The sequence below is a fragment of the Giraffa tippelskirchi genome, chromosome 3 (genome assembly GCF_054371585.1).
Source record: "Giraffa tippelskirchi isolate mGirTip1 chromosome 3, T2T-mGirTip1v1.2.pri, whole genome shotgun sequence".
Taxonomy (NCBI): Eukaryota; Metazoa; Chordata; class Mammalia; order Artiodactyla; family Giraffidae; genus Giraffa; species Giraffa tippelskirchi.
Genome location: NC_137277.1, coordinates 52,363,231 through 52,385,953, shown reverse-complemented (window position 1 = coordinate 52,385,953; position 22,723 = coordinate 52,363,231). Strand labels below are relative to the sequence as shown.

Genomic DNA, 22,723 nt, shown 5'->3' with positions numbered 1-22,723 from the left:
AAAAAGTGGACATTACAGGACTTCCTGGTGGTACAGTGGATAGGAATCCATCTGCCAATGCAGGGGACAGGAGTTCGATCCCTAGTCTAGAAAGATTCCACATGCCTTGGGCAACTAAAACCTGTGTGCCACAACTCCTGAGCCTGTGCCCTAGAGCCCACGAGCTGTACACGAAGCCCACATTCCTGGAGCCAATGCTCTGCGACAATGGAAGCCCCCGAAATAAGAAGCCCGAGCACCATAACCAGAGAGTAGCCCTTGCTCTCTGCAGCCACAGAAAGCCCGGTGCAGCAACGAAGACGCAGCACAGCCAAAAAACAATCATCACAACAACAAATAAACACATTTTTTAAAAAGTAGAAATTATATAACACAAAATTGATCCTCAGATGTCCACTAATAGAGACTTCCCAGGTGGTCTAGTGGCTAAGACTCTGCATTCGCACTGCAGGGGGCCTGGATTCAATTCCTTATTAGGGAACTAGATTCCATGTACTACAGCTAAGACCTGGGGAAGACAAATAAATAAATAACTTTTTTAAAATGTCCACTAATAAAGTAAAAAAAACAACCAAAAAACTAAAAATGCTTACCTCTGGCGAGTATTCATGTGGTGACCAGGGTAGTGATACTGCCACAAGGCTCTGTGTATCTGGATTGTTGATCTTTGAATGTCCAGGTACGTTCAATTGTAAATGGTGGAAACTGAACTCAATCTAATTTTAACAAGAAGAGAATGAAAAGGCTCCAGGAAATGGGAAGTCTGAGGAGTGGGTCCTGCTTCTAGCGTAAGTGGATCGAAGGGTGTAAATCACATTATTAGCTCTCTCCTTCTACCTTTCTCTTTGCATTTCTCCCTCTTGCTTCTATTTTTCTCTGTGTGGCTTTATTTTCAGACAGGCTTTCTCCATATAGGAACAAAAATAGCAACCAAACAGCCCAGGCTTACATTATTCTCACAAGTAGCAATTCCAAAAATAAGAGTGCAACTTTTACTGCCCTAACATTTGCATCAATTTTTGAAAACAACTAAGATGATGTCACTTGCTTCCTCCTCAACTGAGTGTATGTCTAAGGGCAGTAAGTGCTCTGATTGGGCAGCCTGGTTCATCAACCCATGTAACTGACAGGTCCACCAGAATCCCATGAATTGGGAGGGAGAGCGCTTTCAAAAGGAATGGATGGAAGAAGACTCCTCCATATCCAGTACCCCAAAAGTAACAGATGGCCACTCACATGAAATTTTCCCCTAGGAGTCAAAAGTCTTCATGCTATTGGAGACAAAATAAAACTCAGCGGTTCTGTGTTTTTTTAATTGATTTTTATTGAAGTATAATTGCTTTAAAACTCAGTAGTTTAATGAAGAGCATACTTGAGAAAATTATCACCTTGACGTGATGGATGGCTTAATTAGAATTTAAAAAAGAAAACACGTACAACATTATCCAAATCACTGGAGGTATAACATCCTTGGTTTCTAGGAGACATGTAAATGATTCTATTGTATTTTTAAGTTGTAAATGAATGTTGCCAGGTTGCTTGAAATTGGAGTGTTAGTAGCTCGGTCGTGTCCGAGACTCTTGGTGACCCCATGGACTGTAGCCCGCCAGGCTCCTCTCTCCATGGAATTCTCCAGGCAACAATACTGAGGTGGGTAGCCATTCCCTACTCCAGGGTCTCCCTCACTGCAAGCAGATTCTTTACCCTCTGAGCTGCCAGGACAGCCCAACTTGAAACTGAAGTCACAACTTTATCCATAGGACTTTACACAGAGAGACACATCTTGGAAGATAAATGCAAATCTCAAATTATTTCTATCCACATGTGCCCCCAGAGTTGTACTAATATTTGGTGGCCATGATATTCTCACAGTGTCTGATTCCTGAAATCAAGTGTGGCCTCTTCCTAAAAAAGTATCTCTCTGCTACCATTTCAGTTTATAATTATTTTTGGCTGCGCTGGGTCTGTGTTGCTGTGCGCGGGTTTTCTCTGCTTGCAGCAAGCAGGGCCTGTACTCTTCACCGCCGCGTGCAGGCTTCTCATTGCAGTGGCTTCTTCCGTTGCTGAGCACAGGCACTAGGCACAAGGGCTTAGTTGCCCCACAGCCTGTGGAATCTTCCTGGACCAGGGATCAAACCCATGTCAGAGTCTTATCTTATTCTTAACCACCAGGGAAAGTCCTCTACGCCTCTAATACAGCTCTGGGGCTTGATCTGACCAAAACACATTCTATTACTTTTGCTTACTAAATCATCTTGCCTTGAATCTGTCAGAACCTGCCTGACTTCCAGCTTCTCTATCCTCCCTCTCCTCACAGACCCCAACCATCTGGCCCCTAAAATAAACCTCAGTGTCTGAAAGGCATCCTAACAATGGTCCAGGGACTTGGCACACAAAGTCATACTAACTGTTAGACCAGCTCTGACTTCATGCTTCAGTAACTGGGCTTCTGACTTGTCCAAGGCCATCTTTTCTGGCTATCAGTTCTAGATTGGTTATCAGTTCTACATCTCTGTCTGTTTCCTGGGCCTGAATCCCTGACTTAGAAACTTGTTGAGAACCTCTCTCTAGCCCTGGAGACTTTGCTTTGATCTTAATCACTCCCTCCCCATTCTTCTCATCCCAGGGACTGGGTACTCACTGTTGATCTGAAACAGATTGCCAGATATTTCTTCAGCGAAGATGTGTGTATGTGGGGTCAGCAGAGAATTACAGTTCAGGGTCTACAACCATGGTGAGCCATGTACCAGTTCCCACAGAGCCAGGGAAGGAGAACATTTTTATAGAGGGAAGAACGGACAGTGAGAGTCAGTTTTCCACAGCCCACAACTTTTCATCAGCTGAGTCCTTGCCAGGACTCCTTTTCCTTCCTGTTGGACTCTGCTATCTGCACAGGATGTGAAAGCTTCCCCATTCTGGTCTCTCAATTTGGTTGAGGTTTCTGTTTATTATTTTTTTTCAGCACCATGACCTCACCATGAATACCTGACAGGTGACTCTCGGTATTTGGAGAGCTACGTAGAGAAGCATTAAACATCTATCATCTGAGACCTTCCAACTTCTTTGTGTTGAGCCCATGCTTTCCTGGACTGTAGCCTGCTGTCTCTTACTGAGGCTTCCAGAAAGTTCCAGCCTCTTCTGCTCATTTATTGTTTTTCAGTTGCTCAGTCGTGTCCCACTCTGCAACCCCATGGACTGCAGCACACCAGGCTTCCCTGTCCTTCACTGTCTCCTGGAGTTTGCTCAAACCCAAGTTCGTTGAGTCAATGATGCATCCAACCATCCCATCCTCTGTCGCTCTGTCTGCTGCTCTATTGGTCCCTTTCTATGCCTATTTTACGTAAGCGGCAGGAACCCACTTACAGCCCTTCTCTACATCTCTGAGGAGAGCAAGGTGATTTCCTGTCCTGCTGCATTTTTTCAATATCTTAAGTGTCACTTCATGAAAAAGTTACTCTTTAAGAAGAGTAATTTAATTGGGTGCTTGGAGAAGACATCCAAGCTGGATTGTAGGAATTTTTATACTTCTTTTGTGCTATGTTCATAAAAAGAATTTATCCTTAACTTCCCTTACCATTCTAGATTTTGTTGTTTTTTGTCTCTCCATCACCTTTAGTGTTGGGGAACAGACTCTTCCCATTTTATAGGACTTGGAGTCACGAAATTCTGACAGCCTTTGTCTCAAAGGTTAACCCAGGACCAGGACCTGGCTGTGATCTAACCAGGATCACTTTCTCCCTTGATTGGCCAACCAGAGAGGTTGGCCATACCAGAAAGGTTGGCCAGCCCTTCCCTAGGATTTGATGTGTACAGATTTTTCATATTATTTATTTGTTTGCTTATGGCTCTGCTAGGTCTTCGTTGCTGTGTGGGCTTTTCTCTAGCTGCGGTGCACGCTTCTCATCGTGGTGGCTTCTCTTGTTTCAGAGCACAGGCTCTAGGAGGGCAGGCTTCAGTATTTGTGGCACGTGGACTCAGTAGCTGTGGTGCACAGGGAATGTGTGTGTACAGGTGTGGAGAGAAAAGTGGCGGAGTTGTGCTGTGATGTAGCCTAGGGCTGCTGGAGCTGTCTTCCCCACCGTGTAAAGAAAGGCATCCAGAATGAAGACATGAAACCAAGATATGAAGATACAAAGTTAGGGAATGGGGCCGAGCCAAGTAGAGATGAGAAACGAAAGACAGAAACTTTTAATTAACACACTTGCTTGTTCTTCCCAAGATGTGAACCAGTTAGCGGCTTTTTATTTTTGTTTTAGCTAGTTTGAGTTGAGTTTTTGTCCTTATAATTAAGAGCCCCCACTAATAGAAGTTTATTTGAAGATATTCACATATCTAACCAAAATCCATCTGCTGGAGTCCTGGGGGCTAATCTGTCCCCTATCTTCCCCTTCAAGTTCTAACCCAATGGATAGGAGATGTAGGGAGAGTCCTTCCTTATAAACTGTGTTGGGTGTTCCCTGGCAGTCCAGTCGTTAGGACTCGGCGCTTTCTCTGCCACAGGCTTGGGTTTGATCCTTGGCTAGTGAACTAAGATCCCACAAGCTTCGAGGCACAGCTAATAATAATAGTAATATTAATAAACTGTGTGGATATAAGTGGCTTCAGTCTGAGGCTAAATTTGGGCTAATCTCAATTCCCCGAGTTCCTCTAGGCCCATCAACCCATCTTTAGAGAGAGTGGGTTTGCAAGGAAGACACTCCCTCAACTGGCTTTGGGTCGACCTGCTTCAAAAATCCTGTCACCTGTAGAGCAGACAGTGAAAGTCACTCAGTCGTGTCCAACTCTTTGCGACTCCATGGACTATAGAGTCCATGGAATTCTCCAGGCCAGAATACTGGAGCGGGTAGCCTTTCCCTTCTCCAGGGGATCTTCCCAACCCAGGAATCGAACCGGGGTCTCCTGCATTGCAGGCAGATTCTTTACCAACTGAGCTATGTAGAATAGAGAGCATAACAAACACAGCTGATGGTGAAGCCTCTGGACTCCCTTTTCAGTGCAGCGCTCCTGTCTCCAATGGCTTGTCTTGATGTCACTAATGACATCAGTCACTCTTACTTCATGGTGCAGAAAAGGATGGTGCCCTCAGGGAACCAACCTCTACAGAAATCTTTCTTCCTCTGGAATGTGAAGGAGAGTCATTCCCCTTCTTGGCTCCTTCTGTCCCTTCCTTAGCACCTCACCCTAGCTCCTCCCACATCATTAGTGCTATAGCTTAGTCGCTCAGTCATATCCAACTTTCTGTAGCCCCGTGGATTGTAGCCTGCCAGTCTACTCTGTCCCTGGAGTTTTCCAGACAAGAATACTGGAGAATGACAGAAAACCACAAAATTATGTAAAGCAATTATCTTTCAATTATAAAAAAAAAATTAAAAAAAAAAAAAAAGGGAATACTGGAGTCTGTTGCCATTTCCTACTCCAGGGGATCTTCCTGACCCAGGGACTGAACCTTGGTCTCTTGCATCTCCTGCACTGGCAGGCAGATTCTTTACCACTAGTGCCAACTGGGAAGCCCATATCATTCAAAGTACTTTTGTTTAAAACAATATATTTATTTATTTGGTAGCACTGGGTCTTAGTTGTGGCTTGTGGGCTCCAAGGCTCCAGGCTCAGTAGCTGCAGTGTGAGGGCTTAGTGGCCTCTCAGCATGTGAGATCTTAGCTCCTTGACCAGACCATGGATCGAACCCGTGTCCCCTGCATTGGAAGGTGGATTCTTAACCACAGGACCACCAGGGAAGTACTTCATTCACAGTACTTTACCCTCAGGGGTTGGCATAAAGCTCAGGATGGAACCATCAGAGTTGGTGTCTGGACTTTCTGAACTGAATGGAACCTTCTATGCCCCCTTCCTCAGATAACACCACCTTCAAAGTCACTCTCCTTTCTCAGGGTCTTCATACAAGCTCTCCCTTCAAATGGAATGCTTTTCACTGTCATCTCACTTAAATAGCCTTTTGTCTTTTTTTTAGGCCTCTGATGAAATAAAAGTCACGTTTTATGGCAAGAAAAGAAAAAATTTAAACATAAGATTTTTCTTTGTTTGGGCCTCCTCCCTCCCCTTTAGTGTGTGCTGTGCGTCTGCACTTACCAAATCTCCTGAGGAGATAACATTCCTTCTTCATCTTGTAAAGGGTAGTGATGACGCATGACTTGCTTTGTACCTGCTGATCCAGATTGTGTAAACTGGCAATATGTCTTCTGATGTTTAATTTTTTGTCTCACAAATGTATAACTGGGTTTTGACCTCCAGTGGGTAAAACAGTCCTCAGAGCTTTCTGAAAGATTGTCTGTCTCCCAGATTGGCTCGAATAAAATTTTCCATTCTTTTCTTAGATTGACTGTTGATTTATTTTTTTTCTCAACACATCAAATATGACTTCCTCAGCCTAAAGATGAGATCCTCAAAGAGGTTTTCCCTGACAGGTCTGTTGAAACTAGCTCTCCCTCAGGAATTCCCTGGCTGTCCAGTGGCTGGGACTCTGCGCTCCCCTTGCCAGGAGCTCAGGTTTGATCCTCAGTCAAGGAACTAAGATCCCACAAGCTGCAAAAAAAGAAGCTAGGACTCCCACTGTGATCTCCATCAGCCCCTTATTCTACAACAACAGCAAAATGGTCACTGTGTTTACATATAGGCTGATGTCAGAAAATAGAATATATTTACAACTAAAAAATGAGATAAAGATGTATGTTGAAATATCTTTTAAAAATACACTATAAGACAAAAATTGAGGAGGGAGTTTCAAGAGGGAGGGCACATATGTATACCTATGGCTGATTCATGTTGATATATGGCAGAAACTAACATGATATTGTAAACAATTAGCCTTTAATTTAAAATAAATAATTTTTTTAAAAAAGAGAGAAAAATTATCCCAAACCTGGATTGGGAAGGTGTTGTATTCCTGTTAAAATGCTTAAGGAGTTTTCTGAAATGTAACTGGTTAGGACTTATTCTGGAAAAACCAATCACCTGTCCATTTAACTGAGTAGAGTGGCCTAAATGAACATTCTTTTATACTCAATCTATGGGCTCCCTGGGCTTCCCTTGTGGCTCAGCTGGCAAAGAATCCACCTGCAATGTGGGAGACCTGGGTTCGATCCCTGGGTTGGGAAGATCCCCTGAAGACAGGAAAGGCTACCTACTCCAGTATTCTGGCCTGGAGAATTCCATGGCTGTGGTTCGTGGGGTTGCAAAGAGTCGGACACGACTGAGCGACTGAACTGAACTGAGATGCAACTTTATTCCAAAAAAAAAATGTGTTGCTAAAGGCTTCATTAGATCTAGTAAGTGTTTGAGATGCAATAGGCCTCCTGCATGTCTTTCTTCTTTTTGCCAGTGAGGGTTTCCAATTACACAAACGTAGGTCTAAGGACCCTGGAGAAGAGATCTTCAGCCTCGCACCATTCAGGCAAATGTTTAATGTCCAACCAAAGAGCTAATTCTACACAGGACAAAAATAGATGGAAATGGGTTATTTGTGGTTCAGTGTGGCTTGCTTTTTTGACAGCACAGAACTGATTTCATTTTTATATCCTGCTCTCTTCTGTACAATGACTTAGAAACGTAGAAATTTTTAAGAGTATCTGTTATTCTCAGTGGCACAGAATGGATATTTAAAAGAGTCAAATGGAAATAGAATGCAATTCATTGTACTGCTGCTTTCAGTATAATTTGAATTTTTTTTTTAAAGATACATACTGTTTTTTCACTGATTATGAAAGAAATATATATCTATTGTGAATAAATATCTATCTATCTATAAAATATATGAAATAAAAATCATGAGTAATCCCAAACCTCAAAAGTAATGACTATTGACATTTTGGGATATTTTTTTTCAGTCTTCTTTCTGCAGATAAGATCAATGTCAAGGGCATAAGACCTATGCAGTCATATAGTACTTGTGTTCAGAAGAACCCTACCTTTGGCTTAAGACTTGTTGCTCTCTTGGAATTACTAATGACTTTTGAACAAGGGTTTCTGCCTTTTCATTTTGTACTGGGCCCTGCAAATGATGTAGCCTGTCTAGTCTATAGATGTTCATGCACAAACACACATACTGATTATATACACATGTATTACATGCATATAGGGCTTCCCTGGTGGCTCAGAAGGTAAAGAATCCACCTACAATGCAGGAGACTTGGGTTTGATCCCTCAGTTGGGAAGATCCCCAAGAGAAGGGAATGGCGACCCACTCCAGTATTCTTGCCTGGAGAAACCCATGGTCAGAGGGGCTGGGAGGGCTACAGTCCATGAGGTCACAAAGGTCACATGACTGAGCAACTAAGTACGCAACAGGCATATATACAATATATTTATTAACCTGTCATTAAAATTCTTTGTAAACATTTTTAAATATTTGCATAATATTTCAGAATATGGAAACATAATTTCTCATTTAATTATGTTCCTATTTTTGGTACCTAGATTGTATAAAATTTTATACTGTTTTAAATAATGATGAGGAACATCTTTTTATATTATTATAAAATATATTTCTAATTATTTACTTGAAATAACATTCCAGAAGTAAAACTGAAGATTTGAATATTTTTTGGAACTTTGTATTTAAATTGCCAAATAGCTTTCTAGAAAGATTATTATTACTAGCCAAGTATAAGAAACTCTCCTTCATACCCTCAGCAGCAAAAAATATTATTATTAAGAAATATTTGGTAATTGAATAAGCTAAAATACTATCCAGTTACCTTAATTTCTATTTCTTTGACTACTAGAAAAGGAAGTTCTAAACAGTATATATAGTAGTCATTTTTATTTATTTTTTTGGAATTGTCCCAGAATGCAAACTTCTCAATGGTTTTTTTAAGGTCTTCATGTCCTCCCACTTCTGTTTTATCTTCCACCTCTCCCTTCCTTCTCATCCCCCCTGTACACTCTCAGCTCCAACTACACTGAATTTTATTCATTTCAGAGAAGTTGTCATGCTTTCTCTTCCTTCTGCCCCTCTAAACATTCTGGATACAATTTCTGGACATCTTTTCCTGTATTTCTCTTTATGGTTAGCTTCTATTTGTCTTCAGCTCTCAACTTAAACATAATTTCCCTTGAAAACCTTCCTTGAATCTCTAATTAGGTTGGGTACCCCAACTAGAGACCAAACCTGCACTTCTTTCTTTCTTTTAATTTTGGCCAGACAGCTCAGCTTTCGGGATCTTAGTTCCCCAACCAGAGGTTGAACCCATGCCCTCTGCAGTGGAAGTGTGGAGTCTTAATCACTGAACCACCAGGAAAGTCCTTTCTTCTCAACTTCTTGAAAGAAAGAAAATGAAGTTGCTTAGTCGTGTCCGACTCTTTGCGACCCCATGGACTGTAGCTTACCAGGCTCCTCCATCCATGGGATTTTCCAGGCAATAGTCCTGGAGTGGGATGCCATTTCCTTCTCCAAGGGATCTTCCTGACCCAGGGATTGAACCTGGGTCTCCTGCATTGTAGACAGATGCTTTACCGTCTGAGCCACCAGGAAAGTCCAAGCAGTGCTCCAGGTGAGGATCGAACTCACAACCTCGGCATATTGGAATAATTTTAAATTTATAGAAGAACTTGCAAAGCTAGTATAGAGTTCCCATACACTCTTCACCCAGCTTCTCTTAATAACATCTTGCATATAGTGGTATATCTGGCAAAACTAAAACATGAAAACAGATAAGATACTATTAATTAAACTACAGACTAATTTTTTTACTAATATTCTTTTTCTGTTCCAGGGTCCAATCTAGGAGACCATACTGCATTTAGTCATCACTTCTTTTTTAGTCTGCTGTACTTCTTACATTATAGTACTTGTTATACTTTATTCCAATTGCTTCCCTTCTAGAATTTACGTTCTATGAGAACAGGGACTATGTATCTTTCACCATTGTACCCTCATTTCTTACGGTATTCATAGTAAGTAGAATATGACTAAGTATATGACTGAGTATAAAGCAAGACTTTTCTTAGAGAATCTCTCAAAAATGGGAAAGCACCATCCACTTATGTTCTTACAAAATCTCTTATATTGTGGGATATTTTCTCAATTATTTTACTCAGAACCATAAAACAAGGTTCAAGGAACACACATTAGCCCGAAACGACTTCATTAAATGCTGGAGGCTTAGAAATCTTACGTTGGGATCAGGAAAAATGTAGGTAAAGACATTTTAAAACATTTAGTTATCTGCATTTTGGAGGTTGTGACCTCACTGTTGCAAGGCTGCATGTCCTTATCAGCAAGGAAAAGGAGGTGGAGTGGGGAGACAAGGAGATGGAGACTGAGGGACAAAGACTTATCATAAAGTTCACTGTCCAAAGCTCTGCAGCTATTCAAAGGAGGGAGTGGAGCACTTCTCTGATCAGAACTGCTGTCTCAAAAAAAAAAAAAAAACCTGTTATCTCCAAGGCTTCCCTGGTGGTCCAGTGGCTAAGACTCCAAGGCAGGAGGCTTGGGTTCAGTCCCTGGCCAGGGAACTAGATCCCACATGCTACAAGTAAGAGTTCGGATGCTGCAACTAAAGATCACATGTGCTGCAATGAAAACTGAAGTTTCTGTATGCCCCAACTAAGACCCAGTGCAGCCAAATAAGTAAATAATTAATTAATTAAAGAACCAAAAAATACTGTCTCCTGCCTGGAACTGCTACAATAGCCTCCTAAATGATGTCTCCTAAACTCTCTTTGTGCAACTACAGTTGGCTCTCCATCAACATCCAGAGTGATTTTTTAAAAATTCAAGTCCTGCAATAGTTTTCCAATTGATCTTTGAATAAAGATCAAAATCCTTAATGATCTACAAATCCTTGAGCACTCACTTTCCTGCCTCCTCCCTTTAGCCTGCAAATCTCAACTTCAAGCCTCACTTCCCGGATCTTGTCTGTCCTCCAGTATATGCTCTCGGCCTTCAACTGAGCTTTTCTTAATAGCCCTTGTGGCAGTTATACTTGTAAGTATAAACTCTGTGAGAGCAAGACTTAGGTCAATTTTTTCTCACTTTTATATTTCCAACATCTAGCAAAGTACATGGCATAGGTAATCTGATGCACTTGAAATTAGTTAAAAAAGTGAATGAGCTCCTTCTGTAACAGTGAGTTATCTATACAGAAGTCTAAAAGAGTAACCTTTAATGTTTGTACTTTTCAGTTTCTGGGCATCCAGACGTTACTCTGAGTTTTGACATCCTAAGAAATGACCATTTAACCTGGCGACGACCTTTCAATTCTATGATTCTGGGATCAAACACCTGTCCAGTTTAAGTAAAATCTTATTCATAGATCCTCATTTTTAGATGTCTTATCAATCAAGATAATAATCAGTAACTGATATATGCCGCCTAATTATTTGAGAAATCTTTCATCTCTACCTAATTTCAATCTGATATTTACCACATGAGAATTCCCCCCCGAGCCCTCCCAGCCAAGATTGTTTTTCAGATATTCCAAATTCTTCCCCTGTAGGGGAAGGACACCTGTAGGACATTTCAGGTGTCCTACAAATCAGGGCTCACTTTCCAACATTTGTAGCTGACACAGAGAGGAACGTAACTGTGCAGCATGCATTTCATGAAATCTCCTTGGAAAGTATAGTTTTGCTTCTCTGACTCTGATTCAGTTCCGTAACTTGTGTACCTCTTGTAAGTTTGAGGAGTCGTCACCAGGCAGTTGTGTAGAAGGAACTGTCAACTCTTTGTACTTCATATAACCTATCTGGGAGGTAAAACTGAGTTAACAAAAACTGTATCTCCCAAGGGTACAGTACTCTGTGCAATGTGCTTGGAGAAAGTTGTTATCAGAAGTTGTGTCTCGCTCAGAGAAGCCACAATGCTCTACATCCCTCAGGCTATTTCTTTACTCACTGGCCACAGCTTGACCTGGAGCTCCAGTCCTAAAGAACTCTTTTACATTCCCTAAATGCCCCAGGCACACCTTCTTTCTCCTTCTTTCTGAAGGTCATCATAGTTGTCTATTCAAAAGATCACAGAGATTTTTAAAAAGTCTCCCTTCCAGGGGAATTTAGGGGAGAATGGATAGATGTTTATGTATGGCTGAGTCTCTTTGCTGTCCACCTGAAACTATCCTAACATTGTTAACTGGCTATACTCCAATATAAAAAAAAAAGTTTAAAAAGTAAAGAAATAATTAAAAAACCTTCTCTTCTTTTTTTCCATAATGATTATCATCCTGCAATGGAATAAATATTTTATTTATTCCCAGAATTTGTCTACTTACTCGCACTAAAACACATTCTCCTTAATGCAGGGATTTTTGTTTGCTTTGTTCACTGTCGTAGTCCTAGTGCTTAGAAAAGTGTTTAACACATAGTAGGTGCTTAATAAATATCTGTTCATAAAATTGATGATGCCCAGTCAATATAATAAAGAACATTCAAGATTAACTATATCGTGCGTAGGGTTTAATGCAGTTGTTCATTTCAAATTGTCAGACAAAATTCTCCAAGTTAAAATACACACACAACAACAACAGCCCATTACTTTGGGAGAGTATATATACAAGTGGAAGAAACGAGGTGCAGAATTAGGGAATTCAGACTAGAAGCACCACTGAGGAGTGAGAACTTGAGGCCAGTCTAGGTATAGTTATATATCACACATGTAGGTGGGGCCTTGGTTGCTAGAAATAATTGCCCTGAATAATTTCTGGAAGTTTCTGCCACCCCTGATCTGCTTATCTCTACTGTCCCCAGGGCTCGGCCACCTAGCTTGCTTCCTTGCCAGAGAGGGTAGAAGATGATAGTAGAATCATTGTTTTATAACCATGGAAATGGGGCAAAGTAGCTTCCTGGGGATGAGGACCGGGTTGCAACAGCGATTTCAGGAAGCTGGTTCCACCTAGCTGGACCTGTGCAGGATCTCTGGCTTCCCCAGGGTTTCCTTGGAGAAGCACGTAACTCAGAAAATGCACGGGATTGTCTGCCCCTCTTTCTTGCCTTCCCACAGATAGTTCTGAGGCCCATGCATCCTCTCCAGTGAGGTCCCATGTGACCAAGCAACTAGTTGTGTCTCTATGAGAAGCTACGGTCCTCTCCTCCCTACTCTTCCTTCCCTGGAATTGCATTCATCTTCCCTGTCCACTCATACCCTATGTGCAATAAAAATGAGCTCGCTAAAGAGCCTCTTGATGAAGGTCAAAGAAGAGAGTGAAAAGGCTGGCTTAAAACTCAACATTCAGAAAACTAAGATCATGGCATCCGGTCCCTATACTTCATGGCAAATAGATGGGGAAACAATGGAAACAGTAAGAGACTATTTTCTTGGGCTCCAAAATCACTGCAGATAGTGAGTGCAACCACAAAATTAAAAGACTCTTGTTCCTTGGAAGAAAAGCTATGACAAACCTAGACAGCATATTAAAAAGCAGAGATATCACTTTGTCGACAAAGGTCTGTCTAGTCAAAGCTATGGTTTTTGCAGTAGTCAAGTACAAATGTGAGAACTGGACCATAAAGAAGGCTGAGGGCCGAAGAATTGATGCTTTCGAACAGTGGTGCTGGAGAAGACCCTTGAGAGTCCCTTGGGCTGCAAGGGGATCAAACTAGTCAATCCTAAAGGAAATCAGCCCTGAATATTCATTGGAAGGACTGATGCTGAAGCTAAAGCTCCAATACTTTGGCTACCTGATGCGAAGGACTGACTCATTGGAAAAGACCATGATGCTGGGAAAGATTGAAGCAGGAGGAGAAAGGGATAACAGAGGATGAGATGGTTGGATGGCATCACTGACTCAATGGACATGAGTTTGAGCAAACTCCAGGAGATAGTGAAGGACAGAGAAGCCTGGTGTGCTGCAGTCCATGGGGTTGCAGAGTTGGGCATGACTGAGTAACTGAACAACAACAACAAAGCTTTGTCTCAGGCTAGAAAACCCAGGCTGGGCATAAAGAAGAGGTGATAAAGAAGAGGGGGGATTTGTCACAATTCAGTTTCAAAAACATTACACTAAATCAAGACATATCTTAGCCTTCAAATTCTTCTCTCATGTGTCTTATGGCAAAGAAAGTATGTTTTTACTTCAAAATATTGATAGTTAAAATATTACTATCTAGGGGCTTCAGTGGTTAAGACTCCAAAATTCCACTGCAGAAACATGGGTTCGATCCCAATTTGGGGAAGTTCTGCATGCCACAAGGTACAGTCAAGAAAAAAAAAACTATATATATATATATATATATACATACATACACACACACATATATATGTATATGGAGAGAGAGAGAAAGTGAGATACATCAGAGAATATATTTTTAAAAATTCAGTTCAGTCTCTCAGTTGTGTCTGACTCTTTGCAACCCCATGGACTGCAGCACACCAGGCTTCCCTGTCCATCACTGACTCCCGGAGCCTACTCAAACTCATGTTCATCGAATCGGTGATGCCATCCAACCATCTCATCCTCTGTCATCCCCTTTTCCTCCCACCTTCAATCTTTGCCAGCATCAAGGTCTACAAATAAGATGATACTAAGTTTCCAAATGTATTATGCCTATTAAAAAGGACTAGGAGGAAAAAATATTGCAAACAATTCCATTTTTAAAAAGAACACTGAATGAGAACAGGTAAATTCATGAATGCCACTAATTATAATTTCTTTTAAAAAGGCACACATTCATGATTGTATGGTGACCTAGATTATTATTTAAAAGTAAGCAGTTTTTTCAAATTAAATAACATGTATTTTGGAAAAAAGTAGAAAAATACTAAGTGCATAGCTTGATCTTTCCAGATTATTTAATGTCAGCCTAGACCAGCTCTCTGACCAACACAGTAAAAAGGCAACATCCTAAAGCCTTTCGGTTTAGGTAGAATTATTACATCATTGAAAAAAAAGAGAAAGAGATAAGAGAATAATGCTCTGCAAAGGCTCACAAAGAATTGTGGGGATAAGTAGTGGGAAAATGGATGGCCTATTAAAATTCATGAGGAAATGCCAGTTAAATTCCATGAATAATAAAGTGATTATTATGCAGGATCAGGTTTTCCTTTCATCATTACAGAAAGACACAAAATCATTATTGTGATCTGCCATGTGGTTTTCCTTTGTTGTTAGATGCTGGGACCGGCCTCTTAAATGTCTCGTGTTACCCAGGGGAACGGGTCACAGTGGTGACGAACGGTGGTCGCAGTGCACATGGCTTTCTGTGGCTCTAATTGTCTGTGCATTTAAACCAAAGGAAAGGAACAAATTAAAAAGAAGAGCAGAATGGCTGGGTGGGCATTTTCTTGTGATCACAAAGAACTGAGTCTGTCCTCAAACTTAGTGCCCTTTGCTTCACGCGTTACACCTGTCAGTTGCAGAATAGGTGAAGCTGGTATTTGCGTTTGGAACCTCCTTAGCCAATACAATGGGGACTGCAGTTAATTTCAGACGTGCTAATACAAGCAAATTGAGGAAGGGTATTAACATCAGGAGAAAAAACAATCTGAAAAATAATCCTTTAAAATGTTTATCAGTTCAGTTCAGTTCAGTTCAGTGCCTCAGTCGTGTCTAACTCTTTGCGAAAGATGTGTATAGTGGGGCTAAAAATGTATCCACACTGTAATTCCAATATGCAAAAAAAATGTTGCTCTTTATTTCCTTTGATGGACCACATTTTCCTTGTAAACTTCTATACTGGGAGGGGGAAATGAAAAAAAAAAAAGACCCAACCTTTAAGTTTGTCAATTCAAAGTACCTTCCTCTTTTTTTTTTTTTCAGTTTAAAAAAATAGTCACTTTTTTTTTGGCCCCACCATTAGACATGCTGGATCTTAGTTCTCCAACTGTGCACCCTGCAGTGGAAGCTCTTAACCACTGAACTGCCAGGGAATTCCTATAAATAGTTACTTTTGAATAATACATTTTCTTTTGGGTAGGTGCAAAAATCTTTCACATTTCTTTCCCCTTAACCTTGCTTCTCTTCCAAATAGTGTGTCTGGATGTACAGAAGGATTTGTGACCTTGTGGTGGGGAGGAGAGGAGAGGCCTCAGATCTCTGTGTGGTCTCGGGATGCAAATTTGTCCCTGGGGCAGAATGGCACCTCTGTGGACTGGTGGCCATCGAGGGCCCCTTTGAGATGTGGCCAGTATTACATGGTCTTTGGGCAGTGTGCTGGTATCATCACTGGGTCTGTGGTTTAGGCCATTTGCTCTACATACTACAGCCTCTTAATTGTCCTAGACTCATCCTTATTTCTGTGCTCTCTCACCAGGATCCACTGCAGGTCACACCGGAGCCAGGACCACTGCTTCAGGCTGATCCATCCACCACTTCTCTGTGTCATTGCTGAACAATCCACTGTATCAGCTCATGTGCGTTGTGTTAAGTTGCTTCAGTCGTGCCGGACTATGCACTCTAGCGTGCCAGGCAACTCTATCCAGGTAAGAATACTGAATAAGGTATTATTCAGTATTCCAGGTAAGAATCCAGTAATTCTTACCTGGAATACTGATCCAGTATCCTCTTATCCAGTAATCCAGGTAAGAATACTTATTCTCCAGGTAAGAATACTGGAGTGGGTTGCCATACCCTCCTCCAGGTTATCTTCCCAACCCAGGGATCGAACCTAGGTCTCCTGCATTGCAGGTGAATTCTTTAGCGTCTGAGCCACCAAGGAAGCCCATATCAGCTCTTAAGCTGAGCCAAACAGAAGCAGGGCATGAGCCCTTTCACAAGGCCCTTTCAGCTTTCTCCTCATGCTGTCTAACATATCATCCTCCTCTAGAAAGTTGCCCAGCAGAAAGGCACTGAAACACAGGGGCCTAACTCTCCTTTCCACTTTCAGAGCCACCACTCACTGTCCACTCCCTCTCTGTTTCTAAACAGACTTTCTCTATATCCTTCTGCTTCACTAGAAGGAGGTGGGCACTGAATGTCTCCATCTTAAAGGCAGACAGGGGTGATCCTAACAGTGTAAGCTGTCTTCCTCTGCAAGATAACCGGGAACTGGGGATTTACAAGATGTTTCTTTTTCCCCAATATTATTACAATTTCTTTTTGAAGGAAGATGGCAAATGCTCTGTAATTATATAAGCTATCAGTTCAGTTCAGTTCAGTCGCTCAGTCATGTCCGACTCTTTGCGACCCCATGGAGAGCAGCACGCCAAGCCTCCTTGTTCATCACCAACTCTGGGAGCCCACTCAAATTCATGTCCATCATATTGGTGATGCCATCCAACCATCTCATCCTCTGTCATCCCCTTCTCCTCCCGCCTTCAATCTTTCCCGCCATCAGGGTCCTTTCCCATGAGTCAGTTCTTCACATCATGTGGCCAAAGTATTGGAGTTTCAGCTTCAGCATTAGTCCTTCCAATGAATATTCAGGACTGATTTCCTTTAGGATAGAATGATTGGATCTCCTTGCAGTCCAAGGGACTTTCAAGAGTCTTCTCCAACACCACAGTTCAAAAGCATCAATTCTTTGGTGCTCAGCTTTCTTTATGGTCCAACTTTCACATCCATACATGATTACTGGAAAAACCATAGCCTTGACTAGATGGACCCTTGTTGGTAAAGTAATGTCTTTGCTTTTAATATGCTGTCTAGGTTGGTCATAACTTTTCTTCCAAAGAGCAAGTGTCTTTTAATTTCATGGCTGCAGTCACCATCTGCTGTGATTTTGGAGCCCCCCAAAATTAAGTTTGCCACTGTTTCCATTGTTTCTCCATCTATTTCCCATGAAGTGATGGGACCAGATGCCATGATCTTTGTTTTCTGAATGTTGAGTTTTAGGCCAACTTTTTCACTCTCCTCTTTCACTTTCATCAAGAGGCTGTTTAGTTCTTCTTCACTTTCTGCCATAAGGGTGGTGTCATCTGCATATCTGAGGTTATTGATATTTCTCTCGGCAATCTTGATTCCAGCTTGTGCTTCATCCATCCCAGCGTTTCTCATGATGTACTCTGCATATAAGTTAAATAAGCAGGGTGACAATATTCAGCCTTGATGTACTCCTTTTCCAATTTGGAACCAGTCTGTTGTTCCATGTCCAGTTCTAACTATTTCTTCTTGACCTGCATACAGATTTCTCAGGAGGCAGGTAAGGTGGTCTGGTATTCCCATCTCTTTAAGAATTATCCAGTTTGTTGTGATCCACACAGTCAAAGGCTTTGGAGTAGTCAATAAAGCAAAAGTAGATGTTTTTCTGGAACTCTCTTGCTTTTTCGATGATCCAGCGGATATTGGCAATTTGATCTCGGGTTCCTCTGCCTTTTCTAAACCCAGTTTGAACATCTGGAAGTTCATGGTTCATGTACTGTTGAAGCCTGACTTGGAGAATTTTGAGCACTACTTTGCTAGCATGTGAGATGAGTGCAATTGTGTGGCAGTTTGAACATTCTTTGGCATTGCCTTTCTTTGGGATTGGAATGAAAACTGACCTTTTCCAGTCCTGTGGCCATTGCTGAGTTTTCCAGATTTGCTGGCATATTGAGTGCAGCACTTTCATAGCATCATCTTTTAGGATTTGAAAGAGCTCAATTGGAATTCCATCACCTCCTCTAGCTTTGTTCGTTAGTGTTAAAAAAATTTATGACCATGGAGGAGAGAAAAAAGAAATTCGTGGTTTCATATTTTAGGCTGTTTATTATTTATGCCTTTGAGGAAAACAGAATTTCAAAATGACTCAAAATTTTTCCAATTTGAAGCTTGAGATAGGGAGAGTGCATTCTGGTTCTTATTTGGGGAACTTTAACTCCATTTTTTTTTCATGTGGTCCTTTCCTCTCTTCTCTTTCTTTTCCAGATTCATTTAATTCTTCCAACAACAAAAGACTCACAGTTGCCTTGAATCTTTGGATAGTTAGAAAAACAAAAACATGGACACACCAAAGCTCCCATAGAAAGTGTGTACCTTACCTTTTTTATGCTTCCATTTCTTTTCTTCCTTTGAAAACTACTGAACATTGGTGAAAGGAGTGTTTTGGATGCTTTGTAATATGTACAGAAATACAGTCTTGGATCTCAGTGATCTTTTACCTTCAACTTCTTTGCAGTAGAGGGTCAAAGAGATAGCCAGGAACGTGATATGGTACAATCTTTCCTATAAGCTGTGTTTACAAATGACATGGAAAAGACACTTTTGCAGCCTCCCTCCATGTCCTCATAACCAGTAAGATGTTTATAAATAATTATTTATTTGCACAAATAGGCTTGTTTATTGAGATATTCCTGAGATGCTTTGAGAGTTTTTAATGTAAATAGTTCAGATATATAGAAAAGCAAAGAAAATAATGTCTATGTTGTTGTTGTTTAGCTGCTAAGTCGTGTCTGACTCTTTTGAGACTCCATGGAGCCCACTAGGCTCCTTCTGTCCATGAGATTTCACAGGTAAGAATACTGGAGTGGGTGGCCATTTCCTTCTCCAGGGGATCTTCCTGACCCAGGGATCGAACTATGTACTTAACAGCAAATCTTAACATGTCGCCGTATTAGTTTCAGATTCTTTTAAGAAAAATAAAAATTACTAATATAGTTAAAGCAACCGTTTCATTATCTAATTTCCTTCCCTACTTTACCACAGGTAACCAGTGTCCAGAAGTCAGTATGTATCTCTTGTTTTTTGTTTAATATTTTACTACACAGGTGTGGGTCCATAAGCAATGTTATTATTTTTTTGTGTTTAAAATGCTATTGAGATGGTATCATGCTGTATTTAAACCTTTTTTTGTATCATGCTATAAGTTTACTTTTGTAGCTTTACTGATACAGAATTTATTTCTACTATCTTATTTAGCATGTTCTATTCATGTTTTTACTTTCTTTTCCATACTTTCTCGCCTTCTATTAAGTTTTTATTTTTCCTCCACTTCTACTGGCTTGGACATTGCATATTAAAAAAACATTAACCTTTATTTGTTATGAAATAAAAAGAACTTTCTCTGGTAAACAGATAGGATTTCAGATTTATTTACATAATCATTTATGTGATATAGAAAAAGTATCAGAAAACAAACTGTGCTATTTTCTTAAAGGCTTACACATTTTGAGATCCATCTTTTTTTCACTGTAAATATACAAAAGCTTTAAACTTTTGTTTAATTTATTTTTTCCTTGGATTCTTTCTCTTTTGGTTAGAAGTTTATGGTTGTCAAGTATATTTTCTTCATAATAGTAAAACTAACAAGAACTTAACTTTGCTTTTCTTTCGTATTTATATAACAACATACGCTTTCTTTTTATTAATTCAGTGATTACCCTTAAACTTTTAACATGCACACTCAACCAGTCTAAGATATTGTCAGCCTCTTTCTAACAATATACAATCTTAGAAGCATCAATTCTCCCATCATTCATGTTATTATAGTAATTTGATTTCACCTTTTCAAAAACCCTCTCAACTTAGAAATAAGTATCTATATTCCTTTTAAATACTCAATTTAATTTAGATTTACCAGTATGTTTCACTAACTTTTCTGTCCACAGTTAGTACTTATAGCCAATGTTTCTCCCTGGTTTCATTTTCCTTCATACTGAAGTATAGACTTGAGCATATTTTAAGCAGCAATTTATTACTATTAAACTATTTTAATATTTGTCTGAATATACATTAACTTCAGTCTCACTTTCAAATGATACTTTGAGTATAGACTTCTTGACTATTTTTCCTTAACCATGTGGTGATCCCTGACATTCTATTGTTTTTTCTCTGTTTTATTGATGAGAAATCTGTTGATAACGTATTATTGGTCCCTTGCATGAAATGTTTTTTATCTTGTTGCTTTTAAGATTCTCTGTCTTTAAGTTTTGTTCTATGTTTCACTTTGTTTAAGTGAAACATGTGAAATATGTTTCATATGAAAATACATGATTTTTTTTTTTGTCTTGCTTGGGCCTCAGTGATTACCTACTCATATACTGCTTCTTTCTTGTATTGTGTTTATTCTATCACTCTGGAGCTCCTTTTCAACAGCTACTGAGTCTTCTTTGGGATTTTCCTGGTGGTCCAGTGGTTAAGAATCTGCCTCCCAAGGCAGGGGATGCAGGTTCCCTCCCTGGTTGGGTTGGGGAACTGAGCCTGTGCGTCACAATGAAGAGCTCACATAGACAAAATTTTAAAAAGCAAAATAAAAAAAATATATATATATAAAAAATGCATAGGGTCTTTGCATTCTAGCCTCATATCTCTTAATTTCTTTTTAATATTTTCTATCTCTTCATAATTATGTGATTTCCTAAGCTCTGTCTTCTACTTTATAATTTTCTCTTGATTTGTTTAAACTGTCCATGGGCTTTTTAATGTCAAAGAAATATATTTTTAATTTTTTAATATTTTCTATTTTTGCAAATCTACCTGTTTGTTTTTATCATGTTCTCTTCTTTCATTATGGTTCTATTTTTTAAATCGTTTAAATAATTTAAAATATTTATTTTATACTTTCAGGTTTTTCTGTTATTTCTAGTTCTTGAAATAGTTTTCCTGTTTGTTGGGTTTCCTAATCTGTCTCCTGATGGTGTGTTTCTTCATGTGATGTGTAATTTTTTGCTGTGAGCTCCTCATTAGTAGGGGGTGTTTACTTTATGGAAATTCCTTGCACTCTGAAAGGGTCCTCACAGAACACCATCCCCACAGAACAGTTTTTAATTTTCTAGTAGATTTGCATTCCCCATTGGTTTTTGGCATCTAGGGATTTTTCTCTTTCTAATATTTTATCAAGCATCTGTAAGCTTTTTTTCCAAAAGGTAAGACTGGATCATTCAGATTTAATGCACTAGGTTGCTGGAAATTCCATGTAGTCAAAAAGATGGATTTTCTCTCTAATTTACAATTATGAAAAAAGAGACATGGCTAATTTAATGTAAAGTAAAAATTATGCATATGTGCAAAGTCTTATAACTACCAACTAAAATCTCATCATTTAGTAATCCCTAGATTATTAAATTAGATTTATTTCCTTTGTCTAGATTTTATTTCCTTTGTGTATATTTACTTTGTGATGAGATTTGTAAAGTCAGTGGTATTGGATAAAGCTTAGAAGTATTATGTAAGAATTTGGTTTAATTCTGCTTAGTCAAATTTCTTGTTCAGTTCAGTTCAGTCACTCAGTTGTGTCCGACTCTCTATGACCCCATGGACTGCAGCACACCAGGCCTCCCTGTCCATCACCAACTCTCGGAGCTTGCTCAAACTCACGTCCATTGAGTCGGTGATACCATTCCAACTATCTCATCTCATCCTCTGTCAGCCCCTTCTCCTCCCACCTTCAATCTTTCCCAGCATCAGGGTCTTTTCAAATGAGTCAGTTCTTCACATCAGGTGGCCAAAGTGTTGGAGCTTCAGCTTCAGCATCAGTCCTTCCAATGAATATTCAGGATTGATTTCCTTTAGGATTGGCTAGTTTGATCTCCTTGTAGTCCAAGGGACTCTGAAGAGTCTTCTCCAACACCACAGTTCAAAAGCATCCATTCTTCGGTGTTCAGCTTTCTTCACCGTCCAACTCTCACATCCATACATGACTACTGGAAAAACCAAAGCTTTAACTAGACGGACTTTTGTTGGTAAAGTAATGTCCCTGCTTTTTAATATGCTGTTTAGGTTGGTCATAGCTTTTCTTTCAAGGAGCAAGCGTCTTTTAATTTCATGGCTGCAATCACCATCTGCAGTGATTTTGGAGCCTAAGAAAAGAAAGTATGTCACTGTTTCCATTGTTTCCCCATCTATTTGCCATGAAGTGATGGGATCAGATGCCATGATCTTAGCTTTCTGAATGTTGAGTTTTAAGCCAACTTTTTCACTCT

General features: G+C 40.0%; 1 protein-coding gene and 1 non-coding gene across 3 annotated transcripts in view; one reads left to right on the top strand and one right to left on the bottom strand.

Annotated features, from left to right (window-relative positions):
- Positions 1-22,723, top strand: part of LOC145543477 (uncharacterized) — a 71,175-nt gene that overhangs the window by 37,553 nt on the left and 10,899 nt on the right. For both annotated transcript variants that reach the window (XM_081585092.1, XM_081585090.1), the window contains exon 4: positions 16,201-16,369. In XM_081585092.1, the coding sequence (XP_081441218.1) occupies positions 16,201-16,369 (169 nt within the window). The remainder of the gene's footprint in view (positions 1-16,200; positions 16,370-22,723) is intronic.
- TRNAC-ACA (transfer RNA cysteine (anticodon ACA)) lies at positions 9,415-9,487 on the bottom strand. The gene has a single exon. It is a non-coding gene; the product is annotated as a tRNA-Cys (tRNA).